The 16,438-nt window shown below is 40.3% G+C and overlaps 1 protein-coding gene across 1 annotated transcript in view; it reads left to right on the top strand.

Annotated features, from left to right (window-relative positions):
* LOC103588620 (protoheme IX farnesyltransferase, mitochondrial) overlaps window positions 1-16,438 on the top strand; it is a 150,763-nt gene that overhangs the window by 119,134 nt on the left and 15,191 nt on the right. Inside the window, exon 6 of the mRNA XM_008570341.1 lies at window positions 7,188-7,420. Within this exon, the coding sequence (XP_008568563.1) occupies window positions 7,188-7,420 (233 nt within the window). The remainder of the gene's footprint in view (window positions 1-7,187; window positions 7,421-16,438) is intronic.

Below are 16,438 nucleotides of genomic sequence, written 5' to 3' on the forward strand. Positions count from 1 at the left end.
TCAGTCCTCTGCTACCTTATAGTATCTGTAACTGGAAACATGTTCAGAAATAGGAAACTCTTAAATAAGATTCTGGAGAGACATTTTCAAAATAGTTATCTGTAGAGACTTTCTCCAAAAATTCATTTCAAAGCTCAAATGTGGGATTTATGCAGGAAATTAAAGTTAAATTGGCTTGGTTTGATTAAGGTTTTTGTTCTTTTGTTTTTGAAGAAAGGAGATTTTATTTTGTAATTTAAAAATCACTTATTCTTGAAAAATGACCAAGTATGGGATTAATTTTTGTATAAACCAATTACCTGCAGACTTCTTCAAAATATAAAGCTTTCTTGATTTAATATAACAATTCATAGACCTCCCAACACATTACCTAAACAGAAAGACCACATTTCTCCAAAAAGTTATTAAAAAGTCAGGTATTCAAATTCCATTTATTAAGTGCAAAAAACAGGCATCAAATGAAAGCTTGTATTTCTCTTATTTGTTCCTAATTTTTATAGAAGACTACTTTGAGAGAGCTATGTAAGAACTGGTATTTATTAAACCAAGCAATGTTACATTTTAAAGGAGGAAAAAATAATGTATAGAAATGTGTTGACAAATTCTCCCCTCCCCCTTAGTCTATTAGTTTCTTTTCTACAGTAGCCTTGGGTAGAAAAGGCAGAAGTGGAAAGATCCCAGGCAATGATGCTCACTAGAAAGATACCTCAATTTAAATTGCAATTCAGTTCTGTATGAGTTTTCATATAAATCATTATTTAACCTTCAGTATGAACCATGAATCTATTTGCATGAATGAATGAATGAATATAAAAGAAGTTTTTTGGTTCAAGAAAATCAGTTTCCTTTTCTGCCCAATCCCTGTCAAATAGTGCTTTTTTNTTTTTTCCTTATTCATACATTTATTTCGTGTTATTAAAAATTAGAAGTTTTTTGCAATGTCATCACATCCTGTTCACCTGCATTTCTGATCTTTTTTATATAATTTCACACCAGCAAGAACCGCTCACAGAGATGTTAATTCCTCTGCTCTTAATGAAGGCCATGACAGCTACGGTTAGAGGTGCAAGAGCACCAACATTTGAAAGAAATGTTTTGCATGTGATCAGTCTAGTTTTTACTGGTGCCAATTTGTTTACTTTTTCATAATTTGATAGCATAAAACAAAATTCTTAATAAAAAGTTGCAATTGAAAATAAAAATAGTTGTAAAGTATTATAACACTAAGGTCAAGAGTTCAAATCCCCTTACCAGCCAGCCACAAAAAAAAAAAAAGAAAAAGAAAAAGAAAAAGAAAAATAGTTTAATATTCATTAAGTCTGTAAATTTGAAAAAATAAATCAGGGGAAACAATATATTGCAAGTTTATTAGCCCCTATCTCCAGCTCCATTTAAATAGGTCCTCCCTTTTTAATTAATTCCGTCTCATTTCATCTGTTCTTTTTCTTGTAGCTGATTTTACAGTTTGAGAGTTCGTAATACTTGTTTAATGCCTGTCTTCCTTTCTAGACTAAACTTTCTTATTTTGTTCACTGCTGTGTAGCCACACAACATAGTGGCTGACTGTATAGGCAATGAGAAATTTGAATGAATGAATGAATGAATGAATGAGTGAATGAGCAAGTGAACACTATGTGCTCATTTAGTCAGCACTCTGCTGAGTGCTTTATTTACACTGTTGCATTTAATTCTTAAGTTACTATGAAGTATCTCCCATTTTACAGATGAAGAAACTAAGATCAGCACCTTAAGTAATTTGTTCAAGATCACACAACTAAACAGGATACAAACCGTACCTTCCCTATGTTCTTATTGTTGAGTCTCTTTGCCTAAGCAAATTTTACTGGAGTGTCATTCTTGCCACCGAAAGAGCCCTAAAACACTCCTTACTTTAGTTGAGGAAATTAAGGACCAGAGAGGCTAAATAAGTTGCCCAGTTTTACATAGCTAGTTAATATCAAGGTAAGAACTAGATTTCATACCGCCTGATTCCTGTTCAGCATGCTTAGTTAAGCTACCATCAGGAAACCAGAATATAATAATAATAATAATAATAATAATAATAATAATAATGAATATTAAAGCATTTTAAAGAATATTTTTGTTATGAAAATGTTTCAACAGATGCAGTAGTAGAGATGGTACAATGAATCCCCATATGCCCTTTGCCCACAATCAACAGTTACCAAGACCTTTCCCACATCTGCTTCATCTTGCCCTTAAGGTACTTTGAATGATCAAAACACCTGTAGCTCTGTGACTAAATTAAATCAAGGTAAGTACAGAGAGGTCAAGGGTTATACCCACAGTTTCTCTGTTAGTTGATAACAGAGCTAGTTCACAGTCCTGTGCTCTTTCCCCTGGAACATGTCAGGAGACATATCAAGACAGCTGAAAGTGGGCGACCTACACAAGCCAGCCATAGTCATTGCTGGGCTGGAGTGGTTCATGCAGGCTCAGCATTTGTGGTGTGGCCAGATGGGGACCAGCATCACATTGGTAATGATATAGCAGTGGTTCTCAAACTTAAGCAGGTCTCCAGATCACCTGAATTCCTAACAAGTTCCCAGGTGATGTTGCTGCTGCTGGTACAGGAACCAAACTTAGAAAGAACCCTGGTGCAGAGGATCTACCCAGAAGTTCCAGCTAGGCCCCCTCCCCTAAGGTGACTCTAAGTACAGGGAATCCCAAAGAGACCTTTATACTCCTTGTCTTGTCTCTAGAAACCAGGTGTTAGAGTAGCACTTGAAATGGAAGTGAACTTCTATGGAATTTAAAGGATAAAAGGAGCAAGAAGACTAATAAAAAAAAATTTTTTTTAATGAGTAAATAATAAAAGGAGAAATAACTCCATGTGTATGCCTGTCAGTGGATGTGTCTCCAGGTACGGGGTATTTTCTAAAACCCATCTAGGAATGAGAAGAGCAGATGGGTTTTTTGATCAAAGTCTGAATGGTATGATTAGGAGAAAGACTATATGGAGTAATTGACCTAAAATAACAAGAAATCAGTCCTTGACAAAATTGCCTTTTAGTTCTTAGAGATTTCACTCCTTTTGGCGGGGGGCCGGTGGGACTGGCCTATAAGGGCATTTGAACCCTTTACTTTGGTGTTATCAATACTGCACTCTAACCAACTAGCCGGCCAGCCCTGACATTTAGCTCTGACCACATTTTATGAGCACTAAGGCAGAAAATCATAGTTGTGTTTAACTGAGGTGAGGAGTGAACACTCTTTTCTAACCTTTTTCTATCTCAAAAATAGATCTCTTGATTAAAAGAGCTAAACTTAAAAAAACTTTAGTATGACCACAATATTTAAAGATTTTGTGGTAAATCAAACTTTAAAAAATAACCAGATACCACTTGATATATTTTCTATTTATCCCAGAACCATTATTATTGTTTGTCTTCTTCCTACTTACAGTTTCAAAAAGAGTCCTTCACTTCTTTTACTGATGTATTTTCATTATATACAAAGATTTTAACCAAAATCTTGTAGTTACCCCTTTTTTATTTCACTTTTTTACCCTGCCTTATTTCAAACAAGGCTTCAGGTAACTTGCAAAGGTAGGTAAACTGTGACAAAATAGTTCCAAAAAAAAAAAAAAAGAATCAGGAAAAGATAACTAAGGAGAGAGACAAAGTAGAGCCAAGAATAATAGAGCTAAAAATGCAAACCATGACCCCCCTCATGTCATTAGACCAAAGTGCCATTCAGTGAGAGAGGAAGGCGTGCTCTCTGCTGGTCTGATCTGCTCTGCCAAAGTATTTGGGAAAATCTGGAAGATAGATTAAAGGCACAGGCCAGCTGAAGGCCTCTTCTTTCAACTGAGCATTTGCTAAAAATTGTGTGGCAGTATGCTTACGACTCTTTTTTCCTCAAAAATGCCTAATGGGAGCTTCTCTGGTGAGGTGAATAAATAAATACTTGCTGACCTTCACCTGGTGGCAGTGATTCTTCTAAAAAGTAGATACGATCATTTTCTTTCCCTGTTTCAAACAGAGAAAATGGCACTGACTCTGCGTTTGCCCAGAGGCAATGCTCAGCCTCTTGGTGTGGCCAGCGCCCTTTCTGCTCCTGGTGTGTGCAGCTTCCTCAGGTTGCTTCATCTTGCTGCGCTGCTCACCTTTGGCCTCTCTGTGTTCCCACCACCTGCACACCCTTCTCCAGCCTTTCTGTCCGTCTCCCCACCCATCCATCCGAATTGAACACATATTACTTTTATAATAAATGTTTTAGGAAAAATGAAACATCACAGGAGACAAACTTCACACAGCCTGTAGTTAGAGTACCTTTGCCCATAACACGAGAAAGCTCTGAAGTCCCCCGATTCAGGGCTCCTTGTTCCAGGAGGGGATGGGTTCCCTCAGGCACCAAGGTGCTAAGCGTGGCTTGTCAACCTGTCCAGTTTTCATTCATGCCCCTGAACACATTGATTTAAACACCAAGATTGAGCCTCATGACTTTCTGTGATTCCAACAAGGGTCAGAAACTAAACTTCCACATAAAATTGCCTATCTCAATAAATTAAATTCATGTGTGCTTTTCTAAAAGGGCTTTTCATAACACTAATACCTTTGAATCTAACCGGCTTCCACAGGCCTTGGAGAAGGAGTGAACAGCCTTTTTTTTTTTTTAACACAAGAGCCAATTCAGGAAAAATAAAAATGTTTTTGAGCTACATTTTTTTTCTTCCACTCAGAATAAAGCTAGCTTTTTAGAGTCCCATAGGAAAAAAAAATCTGTTCTTATACACTACCTTATTGAAAGAAGAACAACAGTTGTAACATTTGTACAGCTTTAGCCATCTAAATTCTCCTTTCTGGGCATATGTGAGATGTAGCAGCACAGAGTCGGCTTCGTAATCTTTCCATCTGGAAAATTATATTGTGTGCTGTATTGGGAAGCTAGGTGGTCCCAGGTTCCATGATGTACATCACTACCTTAGCGAACTCTGTTTGGGTAGATGGTGAGGAATGGCACTGAGGAGCAAATAGGATCGAAGAAATAGAAACAGTATATGCTTGTAGTCTACTCCATCAGGATGTTTGGCTTTGAAGAGTGTTGAAGCAAAAGGGCTATTACCTTGGTGGAAATATGAACAAAGTAATTTATTTGAGGATGCAGGAAGTCAGTAGACAGTGCAGATAAAAGATAAAAGACAGATGAGAGAAGATATTAAATAAGAGCAAAAGTGGACAGTTTATCTTTAAAAATGAAGAAGACAGCCTCTTCTGAAATGGGAGAAAGGTAAAGAAGTAAATCTGAGAGCATTTGGCGCTCTTGTTTAAGAGGGCAGGATGTCTGTTAAGGGGATTGGGAGCTAAAGGAAGCTGGAGCCTTGAGAAGGCTGGAGAGGAGTTAAAACAGTCACTGTATGGAATCAGAATGGACATTGGCTCCAGCCAAGCACCCACACTGTTCAGCCAAGCACCGGCACTGGGGCCAGTGAGTGTGATTGTAGGGCTGTCCCCAGCAGGAACGGAGACAGCGCGTCATTGAGCACATGCAGAAATGGGAATTGTAGGGTGGGAGTGATGGAAGGACAAGGCAAAATAAAAGATTGAGGGTAGTAATTGACCACCGGGTTCAGAAGAGGTGGCCCAGGCACAGGTGGGTGGCAGTTCATCCTCAGGGCTGAGCATGCACTAAGAAGTCTCTCCACTGCAGTTCCTGGTTCTTCTGTCACAAGCCCCTTGATGGCAGCATGCTCCTTATGTGTTTTCTTTTTTCATCCAAACTCCCATTTTGTTGGGTTCCATCTTCCAGGTAGAGTGGTCATGGCCTGGGAGGAGAGAGTCAGTGCTGGACACCATATAAGAGTGGGAGCCAGGATTCTCCAAGTCACTTCTAGCTTTCGTATTCTTTTGCCCTGGCTTCACTTGGTATTGTCAGCTGCTAGACTCTCCTGCTTCCCCAACCCCACTGCCGGCTGAGTTCTACTGGTCATAATTCTACAAGTCAGCCTTTGTCCTTGAGGGGCAGTGTCATAGACTCGGGGCTTCTCTCCTGCTGTAAAACACTGCAGCCCTGTGAATAGGAAAGTGTTATCTCATGTGTGTGCTCCTAGGGTAAAGATTTCCCCCAGGGGATTGGCCATCGCTAAAACTGAGCACACCAGAAGCTGCACTCTGGTGACTCTTTCTTCTCAAGGAGCACGTTGTGGACTCTGTAAGTGAGCAGGGTCCCTAAACACTATATAAACTTATTTTAATCGGAAGTGGAATTATGACTTCTGCAAAAGAAAGCAAGCTTGAGTAACCTCCTTAGGTTTCTGAAGAAAGAATAAATAAGCATACATATAAGCAGGAACTAGTATATCCAATTTATCTAGACTCTCAAAGTCTTTAATAAGATTCCATACGAAGTCTGCTTTAAAAAATGGGCACATTTGAGAAACAGGCTTATAATGATCATTATCCTTATAGGGTTTCATTTGACTGTTTTCATTTACATGCATAACATTGCGCAACCTCCTCTTGAAAATGTCCTGTCCGTAAACCAAATTATGGCTCTGGCACTACACAACAACCTCCTGGTGTTTTTACTATTGTCACAGAACTGGTACCATGCTGAGCCTGTAATTTTTTACAGGTATTGTAATGGTGGCACTCACTGAGGCATGCCATAGTTACTCATTACTGCTAATAAGGTGATGTTTTACAATAAGGTAGAAATAAATGGGTAGAACTGCTTCCAGAATTAAGATCCTATTTTTTGCCCAGGTCTTACAGTATTGTGTTCTAAGTGGTGTGTTCGTGACTGACCCCTACTTAGCACTAACTGTAAAATGCAACACTGAGCAAAGTCGTCATTGTCTCAGTCTGTCAGTCCTCACTTCACCCGATGAGGAAGAGAGAGTAATTTCTTACAGAGCTGATTGGAGCCCACATGGCTACAGCCTGGAAGGGACAGTGTCTGTAATTAGAATCTAGGACACGCCAACCTCGACTTTCTTAACTGCTCCACTCCCAGCTGGCAAAATCAAGAGGAGCAAACAGAGCTCCCACAAACATAACCCTTCCTTTTAAGTTTCCTTAAGAGAATTCTGCATAACAAGGAAGAAGTCACCAGTACTGCCTCTGGTTGCTTCACAGTAGAGGTGGGTTGTGCGCTCTTCATCAGCTCTGATTCTAGGCAGTTGAGCTGGAACTGATCGCTTGGTGTTCTCTGCTCTTTTGCAGCCCGTTGCTAGCTATGTCCTTTGCCACTTGTTGTGCTGTTCCAGGAGTTGCACTTCTGACCTGGGGGGTGAATCCACTCACAGGAGCCCTGGGAGTCTTCAACATTTTCCTGTACACCTGCTGTTACACACCACTGAAGAGGATCAGCATTGCCAACACATGGGTCGGAGCTGTGGTTGGGGCCATCCCACCCGTCATGGGCTGGACAGCGGCTACTGGTAGCCTCGATGCTGGTGAGTGTTTCATGTGTGAAGTGTCAGCTTCTCTCAGCAGACCTGTGGCATGGGTGCCAGAAAAAATAGCCCAACAGTTCCTCCATGCAGGCCTGAGCACACACTAGTCAAAGAGGCAGTCCCTTCCCTGAGCTGCAGTAGTGGTCAGATTCCATTTTATTCCTTACTNTTTTTTCCTTATTCATACATTTATTTCGTGTTATTAAAAATTAGAAGTTTTTTGCAATGTCATCACATCCTGTTCACCTGCATTTCTGATCTTTTTTATATAATTTCACACCAGCAAGAACCGCTCACAGAGATGTTAATTCCTCTGCTCTTAATGAAGGCCATGACAGCTACGGTTAGAGGTGCAAGAGCACCAACATTTGAAAGAAATGTTTTGCATGTGATCAGTCTAGTTTTTACTGGTGCCAATTTGTTTACTTTTTCATAATTTGATAGCATAAAACAAAATTCTTAATAAAAAGTTGCAATTGAAAATAAAAATAGTTGTAAAGTATTATAACACTAAGGTCAAGAGTTCAAATCCCCTTACCAGCCAGCCACAAAAAAAAAAAAAGAAAAAGAAAAAGAAAAAGAAAAATAGTTTAATATTCATTAAGTCTGTAAATTTGAAAAAATAAATCAGGGGAAACAATATATTGCAAGTTTATTAGCCCCTATCTCCAGCTCCATTTAAATAGGTCCTCCCTTTTTAATTAATTCCGTCTCATTTCATCTGTTCTTTTTCTTGTAGCTGATTTTACAGTTTGAGAGTTCGTAATACTTGTTTAATGCCTGTCTTCCTTTCTAGACTAAACTTTCTTATTTTGTTCACTGCTGTGTAGCCACACAACATAGTGGCTGACTGTATAGGCAATGAGAAATTTGAATGAATGAATGAATGAATGAATGAGTGAATGAGCAAGTGAACACTATGTGCTCATTTAGTCAGCACTCTGCTGAGTGCTTTATTTACACTGTTGCATTTAATTCTTAAGTTACTATGAAGTATCTCCCATTTTACAGATGAAGAAACTAAGATCAGCACCTTAAGTAATTTGTTCAAGATCACACAACTAAACAGGATACAAACCGTACCTTCCCTATGTTCTTATTGTTGAGTCTCTTTGCCTAAGCAAATTTTACTGGAGTGTCATTCTTGCCACCGAAAGAGCCCTAAAACACTCCTTACTTTAGTTGAGGAAATTAAGGACCAGAGAGGCTAAATAAGTTGCCCAGTTTTACATAGCTAGTTAATATCAAGGTAAGAACTAGATTTCATACCGCCTGATTCCTGTTCAGCATGCTTAGTTAAGCTACCATCAGGAAACCAGAATATAATAATAATAATAATAATAATAATAATAATAATAATAATAATAATAATAATAATAATAATAATAATAATAATAATAATAATAATAATAATAATAATAATAATAATAATAATAATAATAATAATAATAATAATAATAATAATAATAATAATAATAATAATAATAATAATAATAATAATAATAATAATAATAATAATAATAATAATAATAATAATAATAATAATAATAATAATAATAATAATAATAATAATAATAATAATAATAATAATAATAATAATAATAATAATAATAATAATAATAATAATAATAATAATAATAATAATAATAATAATAATAATAATAATAATAATAATAATAATAATAATAATAATAATAATAATAATAATAATAATAATAATAATAATAATAATAATAATAATCTGGGGGGTGAATCCACTCACAGGAGCCCTGGGAGTCTTCAACATTTTCCTGTACACCTGCTGTTACACACCACTGAAGAGGATCAGCATTGCCAACACATGGGTCGGAGCTGTGGTTGGGGCCATCCCACCCGTCATGGGCTGGACAGCGGCTACTGGTAGCCTCGATGCTGGTGAGTGTTTCATGTGTGAAGTGTCAGCTTCTCTCAGCAGACCTGTGGCATGGGTGCCAGAAAAAATAGCCCAACAGTTCCTCCATGCAGGCCTGAGCACACACTAGTCAAAGAGGCAGTCCCTTCCCTGAGCTGCAGTAGTGGTCAGATTCCATTTTATTCCTTACTGATTCTTCTGGCCAGTGCATTGATGTGGCAGTCAAATACTGTGGAAGCAGAGCTAAAGGGAGATTGTGTCATTCTGGCTTGTGGGGGAACGTGACATACACTTTCCTTATAGGGAATGTCTAAAAGAAAACACAGGACGCAGTGCTACCTCAGCCTGAGACTGCAGGGAAAGCGAAAAGAAAGTCCGTGAAATCAGGATGAAAAGCACACATCAAGTTAGGACTGACAGATTCATTTGTGACATCCCAGTCCATGGAGAAGGCGTCTGGAGCTGGCCCCCAGTCCCCTAGAAAGCGTGTCACCTCGTTGAGCCTCCTTCATTAGCTCTTGACTCCCATTGAACTGGGTTGTTTTCCCTGCTTATGAAAAAAGAGATTATTTCCATTAATTTCTAATTTATTTTTATATGATTTGCTTAAATTGTTCATGCTGTCTACAGTAAAACCATTGAAACATTTATACCTTTTTTTTTGATGGTATGTCACGACTAAATTTGTGGGGTGAAAATAGCTCCTTTTTACCATTTGTAAGGGGAAGTTTCACAGTCTAATTAGTCAAGTAATTAGTGTTTTTGACCGACACTACAGAGCTGATTGGAGCCCACATGGCTACAGCCTGGAAGGGACAGTGTCTGTAATTAGAATCTAGGACACGCCAACCTCGACTCTCTTAACTGCTCCACTCCCAGCTGGCAAAATCAAGAGGAGCAAACAGAGCTCCCACAAACATAACCCTTCCTTTTAAGTTTCCTTAAGAGAATTCTGCATAACAAGGAAGAAGTCACCAGTACTGCCTCTGGTTGCTTCACAGTAGAGGTGGGTTGTGCGCTCTTCATCAGCTCTGATTCTAGGCAGTTGAGCTGGAACTGATCGCTTGGTGTTCTCTGCTCTTTTGCAGCCCGTTGCTAGCTATGTCCTTTGCCACTTGTTGTGCTGTTCCAGGAGTTGCACTTCTGACCTGGGGGGTGAATCCACTCACAGGAGCCCTGGGAGTCTTCAACATTTTCCTGTACACCTGCTGTTACACACCACTGAAGAGGATCAGCATTGCCAACACATGGGTCGGAGCTGTGGTTGGGGCCATCCCACCCGTCATGGGCTGGACAGCGGCTACTGGTAGCCTCGATGCTGGTGAGTGTTTCATGTGTGAAGTGTCAGCTTCTCTCAGCAGACCTGTGGCATGGGTGCCAGAAAAAATAGCCCAACAGTTCCTCCATGCAGGCCTGAGCACACACTAGTCAAAGAGGCAGTCCCTTCCCTGAGCTGCAGTAGTGGTCAGATTCCATTTTATTCCTTACTGATTCTTCTGGCCAGTGCATTGATGTGGCAGTCAAATACTGTGGAAGCAGAGCTAAAGGGAGATTGTGTCATTCTGGCTTGTGGGGGAACGTGACATACACTTTCCTTATAGGGAATGTCTAAAAGAAAACACAGGACGCAGTGCTACCTCAGCCTGAGACTGCAGGGAAAGCGAAAAGAAAGTCCGTGAAATCAGGATGAAAAGCACACATCAAGTTAGGACTGACAGATTCATTTGTGACATCCCAGTCCATGGAGAAGGCGTCTGGAGCTGGCCCCCAGTCCCCTAGAAAGCGTGTCACCTCGTTGAGCCTCCTTCATTAGCTCTTGACTCCCATTGAACTGGGTTGTTTTCCCTGCTTATGAAAAAAGAGATTATTTCCATTAATTTCTAATTTATTTTTATATGATTTGCTTAAATTGTTCATGCTGTCTACAGTAAAACCATTGAAACATTTATACCTTTTTTTTTGATGGTATGTCACGACTAAATTTGTGGGGTGAAAATAGCTCCTTTTTACCATTTGTAAGGGGAAGTTTCACAGTCTAATTAGTCAAGTAATTAGTGTTTTTGACCGACACTACAGAGCTGATTGGAGCCCACATGGCTACAGCCTGGAAGGGACAGTGTCTGTAATTAGAATCTAGGACACGCCAACCTCGACTCTCTTAACTGCTCCACTCCCAGCTGGCAAAATCAAGAGGAGCAAACAGAGCTCCCACAAACATAACCCTTCCTTTTAAGTTTCCTTAAGAGAATTCTGCATAACAAGGAAGAAGTCACCAGTACTGCCTCTGGTTGCTTCACAGTAGAGGTGGGTTGTGCGCTCTTCATCAGCTCTGATTCTAGGCAGTTGAGCTGGAACTGATCGCTTGGTGTTCTCTGCTCTTTTGCAGCCCGTTGCTAGCTATGTCCTTTGCCACTTGTTGTGCTGTTCCAGGAGTTGCACTTCTGACCTGGGGGGTGAATCCACTCACAGGAGCCCTGGGAGTCTTCAACATTTTCCTGTACACCTGCTGTTACACACCACTGAAGAGGATCAGCATTGCCAACACATGGGTCGGAGCTGTGGTTGGGGCCATCCCACCCGTCATGGGCTGGACAGCGGCTACTGGTAGCCTCGATGCTGGTGAGTGTTTCATGTGTGAAGTGTCAGCTTCTCTCAGCAGACCTGTGGCATGGGTGCCAGAAAAAATAGCCCAACAGTTCCTCCATGCAGGCCTGAGCACACACTAGTCAAAGAGGCAGTCCCTTCCCTGAGCTGCAGTAGTGGTCAGATTCCATTTTATTCCTTACTGATTCTTCTGGCCAGTGCATTGATGTGGCAGTCAAATACTGTGGAAGCAGAGCTAAAGGGAGATTGTGTCATTCTGGCTTGTGGGGGAACGTGACATACACTTTCCTTATAGGGAATGTCTAAAAGAAAACACAGGACGCAGTGCTACCTCAGCCTGAGACTGCAGGGAAAGCGAAAAGAAAGTCCGTGAAATCAGGATGAAAAGCACACATCAAGTTAGGACTGACAGATTCATTTGTGACATCCCAGTCCATGGAGAAGGCGTCTGGAGCTGGCCCCCAGTCCCCTAGAAAGCGTGTCACCTCGTTGAGCCTCCTTCATTAGCTCTTGACTCCCATTGAACTGGGTTGTTTTCCCTGCTTATGAAAAAAGAGATTATTTCCATTAATTTCTAATTTATTTTTATATGATTTGCTTAAATTGTTCATGCTGTCTACAGTAAAACCATTGAAACATTTATACCTTTTTTTTTGATGGTATGTCACGACTAAATTTGTGGGGTGAAAATAGCTCCTTTTTACCATTTGTAAGGGGAAGTTTCACAGTCTAATTAGTCAAGTAATTAGTGTTTTTGACCGACACTACAGAGCTGATTGGAGCCCACATGGCTACAGCCTGGAAGGGACAGTGTCTGTAATTAGAATCTAGGACACGCCAACCTCGACTCTCTTAACTGCTCCACTCCCAGCTGGCAAAATCAAGAGGAGCAAACAGAGCTCCCACAAACATAACCCTTCCTTTTAAGTTTCCTTAAGAGAATTCTGCATAACAAGGAAGAAGTCACCAGTACTGCCTCTGGTTGCTTCACAGTAGAGGTGGGTTGTGCGCTCTTCATCAGCTCTGATTCTAGGCAGTTGAGCTGGAACTGATCGCTTGGTGTTCTCTGCTCTTTTGCAGCCCGTTGCTAGCTATGTCCTTTGCCACTTGTTGTGCTGTTCCAGGAGTTGCACTTCTGACCTGGGGGGTGAATCCACTCACAGGAGCCCTGGGAGTCTTCAACATTTTCCTGTACACCTGCTGTTACACACCACTGAAGAGGATCAGCATTGCCAACACATGGGTCGGAGCTGTGGTTGGGGCCATCCCACCCGTCATGGGCTGGACAGCGGCTACTGGTAGCCTCGATGCTGGTGAGTGTTTCATGTGTGAAGTGTCAGCTTCTCTCAGCAGACCTGTGGCATGGGTGCCAGAAAAAATAGCCCAACAGTTCCTCCATGCAGGCCTGAGCACACACTAGTCAAAGAGGCAGTCCCTTCCCTGAGCTGCAGTAGTGGTCAGATTCCATTTTATTCCTTACTGATTCTTCTGGCCAGTGCATTGATGTGGCAGTCAAATACTGTGGAAGCAGAGCTAAAGGGAGATTGTGTCATTCTGGCTTGTGGGGGAACGTGACATACACTTTCCTTATAGGGAATGTCTAAAAGAAAACACAGGACGCAGTGCTACCTCAGCCTGAGACTGCAGGGAAAGCGAAAAGAAAGTCCGTGAAATCAGGATGAAAAGCACACATCAAGTTAGGACTGACAGATTCATTTGTGACATCCCAGTCCATGGAGAAGGCGTCTGGAGCTGGCCCCCAGTCCCCTAGAAAGCGTGTCACCTCGTTGAGCCTCCTTCATTAGCTCTTGACTCCCATTGAACTGGGTTGTTTTCCCTGCTTATGAAAAAAGAGATTATTTCCATTAATTTCTAATTTATTTTTATATGATTTGCTTAAATTGTTCATGCTGTCTACAGTAAAACCATTGAAACATTTATACCTTTTTTTTTGATGGTATGTCACGACTAAATTTGTGGGGTGAAAATAGCTCCTTTTTACCATTTGTAAGGGGAAGTTTCACAGTCTAATTAGTCAAGTAATTAGTGTTTTTGACCGACACTTAGGAAGGAAGTGGTGAGGTTTCCTGCAATATATGTAAGTACATATTTTTCACATGAGAGATCAAAAGGGAGTTGACCATAAACTATTACCCTGTAAGCCACATTTCTGAGACTTTTCATAAAAGCTCTTACACTCTGATTTGGCAAGCTTACAAATGCTAATACATCTTTGCCCTGATTGTCTCTTAGAATGGTTTTAATATCCTGTAAATGCTGGATATTAAGGAATCTACAAATGTAATATTCTAAAACTTATGTACTTGTTTGCTCTGTGATAAACCTAAACCCAGCATCACATCTGTGTGCAAAGTGTTAAGAGCAGGGATGCTGGAGCCTGATTCTACCTCTCATTAGCTGTGTGACCTTCAGACTCTGTGATAAACCTAAACCCAGCATCACATCTGTGTGCAGAGTGTTAAGAGCAGGGATGCTGGAGCCTGATTCTACCTCTCATTAGCTGTGTGACCTTCAGAACCGAACTTGGCCTTGTTCTGCTACGGTCTCCTCATTTCCCACCTAGGGCTTATAATGGTCTCTCCTCATGAAGGGGTTGTGAGGATTGTGCTGGATGTGGTAAGGGCTCAATGCATGACAGATATTAGTCACTAGTCTTCCTTCATAAAATGGGTGAATTAACACAGGTCAGGAAAGGTCTTGAGACTTTATTAGGTTTGCAGACTCTTGTTCTTTTGAAGACTATGAGGTGCCTCCAGACAGGTGAGGGCAGTCCAGACCAGGGCCATGGAGAACTCAGTCACCATCATTGTGCAGGGTCCTAGGGCCCAGGTTCTTGCTGAGGGCTAGAGGCCCTCTCTTGTCACACTCCTAGGCACTTTCCTTGTGTAGAGTTTGAGCCTTAGCTTAAGTAGGCTAGACTGGCATCCCTAGAGGCCAGAGAGGGAAAGCTTTGAAAAGTCCTCACTTAAACGTACACATTCAGGCAGGAGTCCTTACTTGTTCAGGGATAGTCTGGATTTAGCTAAACTGCTAATAGTCATACGTAAAATGAATTTTTTTTTTAAATGTTGATTATAGTCTTTCTGTAATCCACATTTAATCATTTATACACAAACTCATTAATGATGGACAGCTAAGAACAGGCCATACATTATTTAGGTAGCAGAATGAAAATACATATTTGTCTTGAAAAATGAGGCCCATTATGTACCTGAACAGAACTTGGTATAAAAGAGCAGTCTGAAAGATTTGTATAACCTCAAAGGGAAGTTCCCTTGGCAGTTTTTGAAGTTTACTTGTATTATATCCTTTTTCTTTAAATCTTAAAGATGTATTTTGGGGCACACAGTAACAACATGGTTTACTACCCCCAGAATTCTAATTTATCACAGATCAAGTCAGATCAAATCATATGCCTAAAGCCTTGCCAAGTTTATATAGAAAGAATACTACTACTTTACATAACGCTTTAAACTGCTTCAAAAAAGTTTCAAAACATTAATTTGATAGAGCAAACTTAAGATAAGCAGTAAATATTCAAATGAATTGAATGAATGAATCAATGAATAGGTGCCTTCCATTTTACAGATGACAGAATCTAAGAGAATAAATTTTAAAGATCTTTATTGCTGTGATTTTAAGAACTGGGTTGAATATGGTTTAATATAGTTTAGTAATCTTCTAACTTCACTGTTCAGTTTGGTGACCACTAGCCACATATGGCTATTTAAATTTAAACTAAATAAATTTAAAAATTCAGTTCCTCGGTCCCACATACCATATTTCAAATGCCAAAAGCCACATGTGGCTGGTAGCTGCCATACTGACAGCGTAGATGTAGAACATTTCCATTATTGCAGAAAGTTCACTTAGTACTACCCAGAAGGAAAGATTGATATCCTTCTGAATCTCCCTGTGTTCCGTCTTCCTTGCATGAGTATGTACTTTAAATAATGGGGTATTGTGTGAGACTGTATCTGTGGTCTCACTCAATCTAAAACTATGGTTCTCAAACTTCAGTGACATCACAGTCACCTGGAGGGCTTCCATACAGATTTCTGAGCCCTACCCCTGGAGTTTCTGATTCAGTAGGTCTGGGGTGGGGTCTGAGAATTTTCATTTCTAACAAGTTCCTAGGTGACGCTGATGCCTCTGGCCTGGGGACCACATTGGTGGTTTCACAACCACCAATCTGCAAGGACAGAACCAGAAAAAGCTTTAGTCATTAGAACACCTTGGAGCCACCTAGGGATTGGGGCAGAGGGTGCTGGGCAAACCATATTATTTGAGATGTACGGATGGTATCATTTATATTATCCACAGAGGTTATATCTCTTGTCTGGGTTCTTATCTTGAGGGACATGTATGGTTGGAAAAAGTCTTTCTGAGGAAAAATGGCCATAAAGCTTTCCTTTCTTCTGTGGTATATACAAACAATTTAATCTTTTTTTTTTTTTTTAAAGATGACCGGTAAGGGGATCTTAACCCTTGGCTTGGTGTTG

The sequence above is a fragment of the Galeopterus variegatus genome, unplaced genomic scaffold, assembly GCF_000696425.1.
Source record: "Galeopterus variegatus unplaced genomic scaffold, G_variegatus-3.0.2 Scaffold595, whole genome shotgun sequence".
In the NCBI taxonomy this organism is placed as follows: Eukaryota; Metazoa; Chordata; class Mammalia; order Dermoptera; family Cynocephalidae; genus Galeopterus; species Galeopterus variegatus.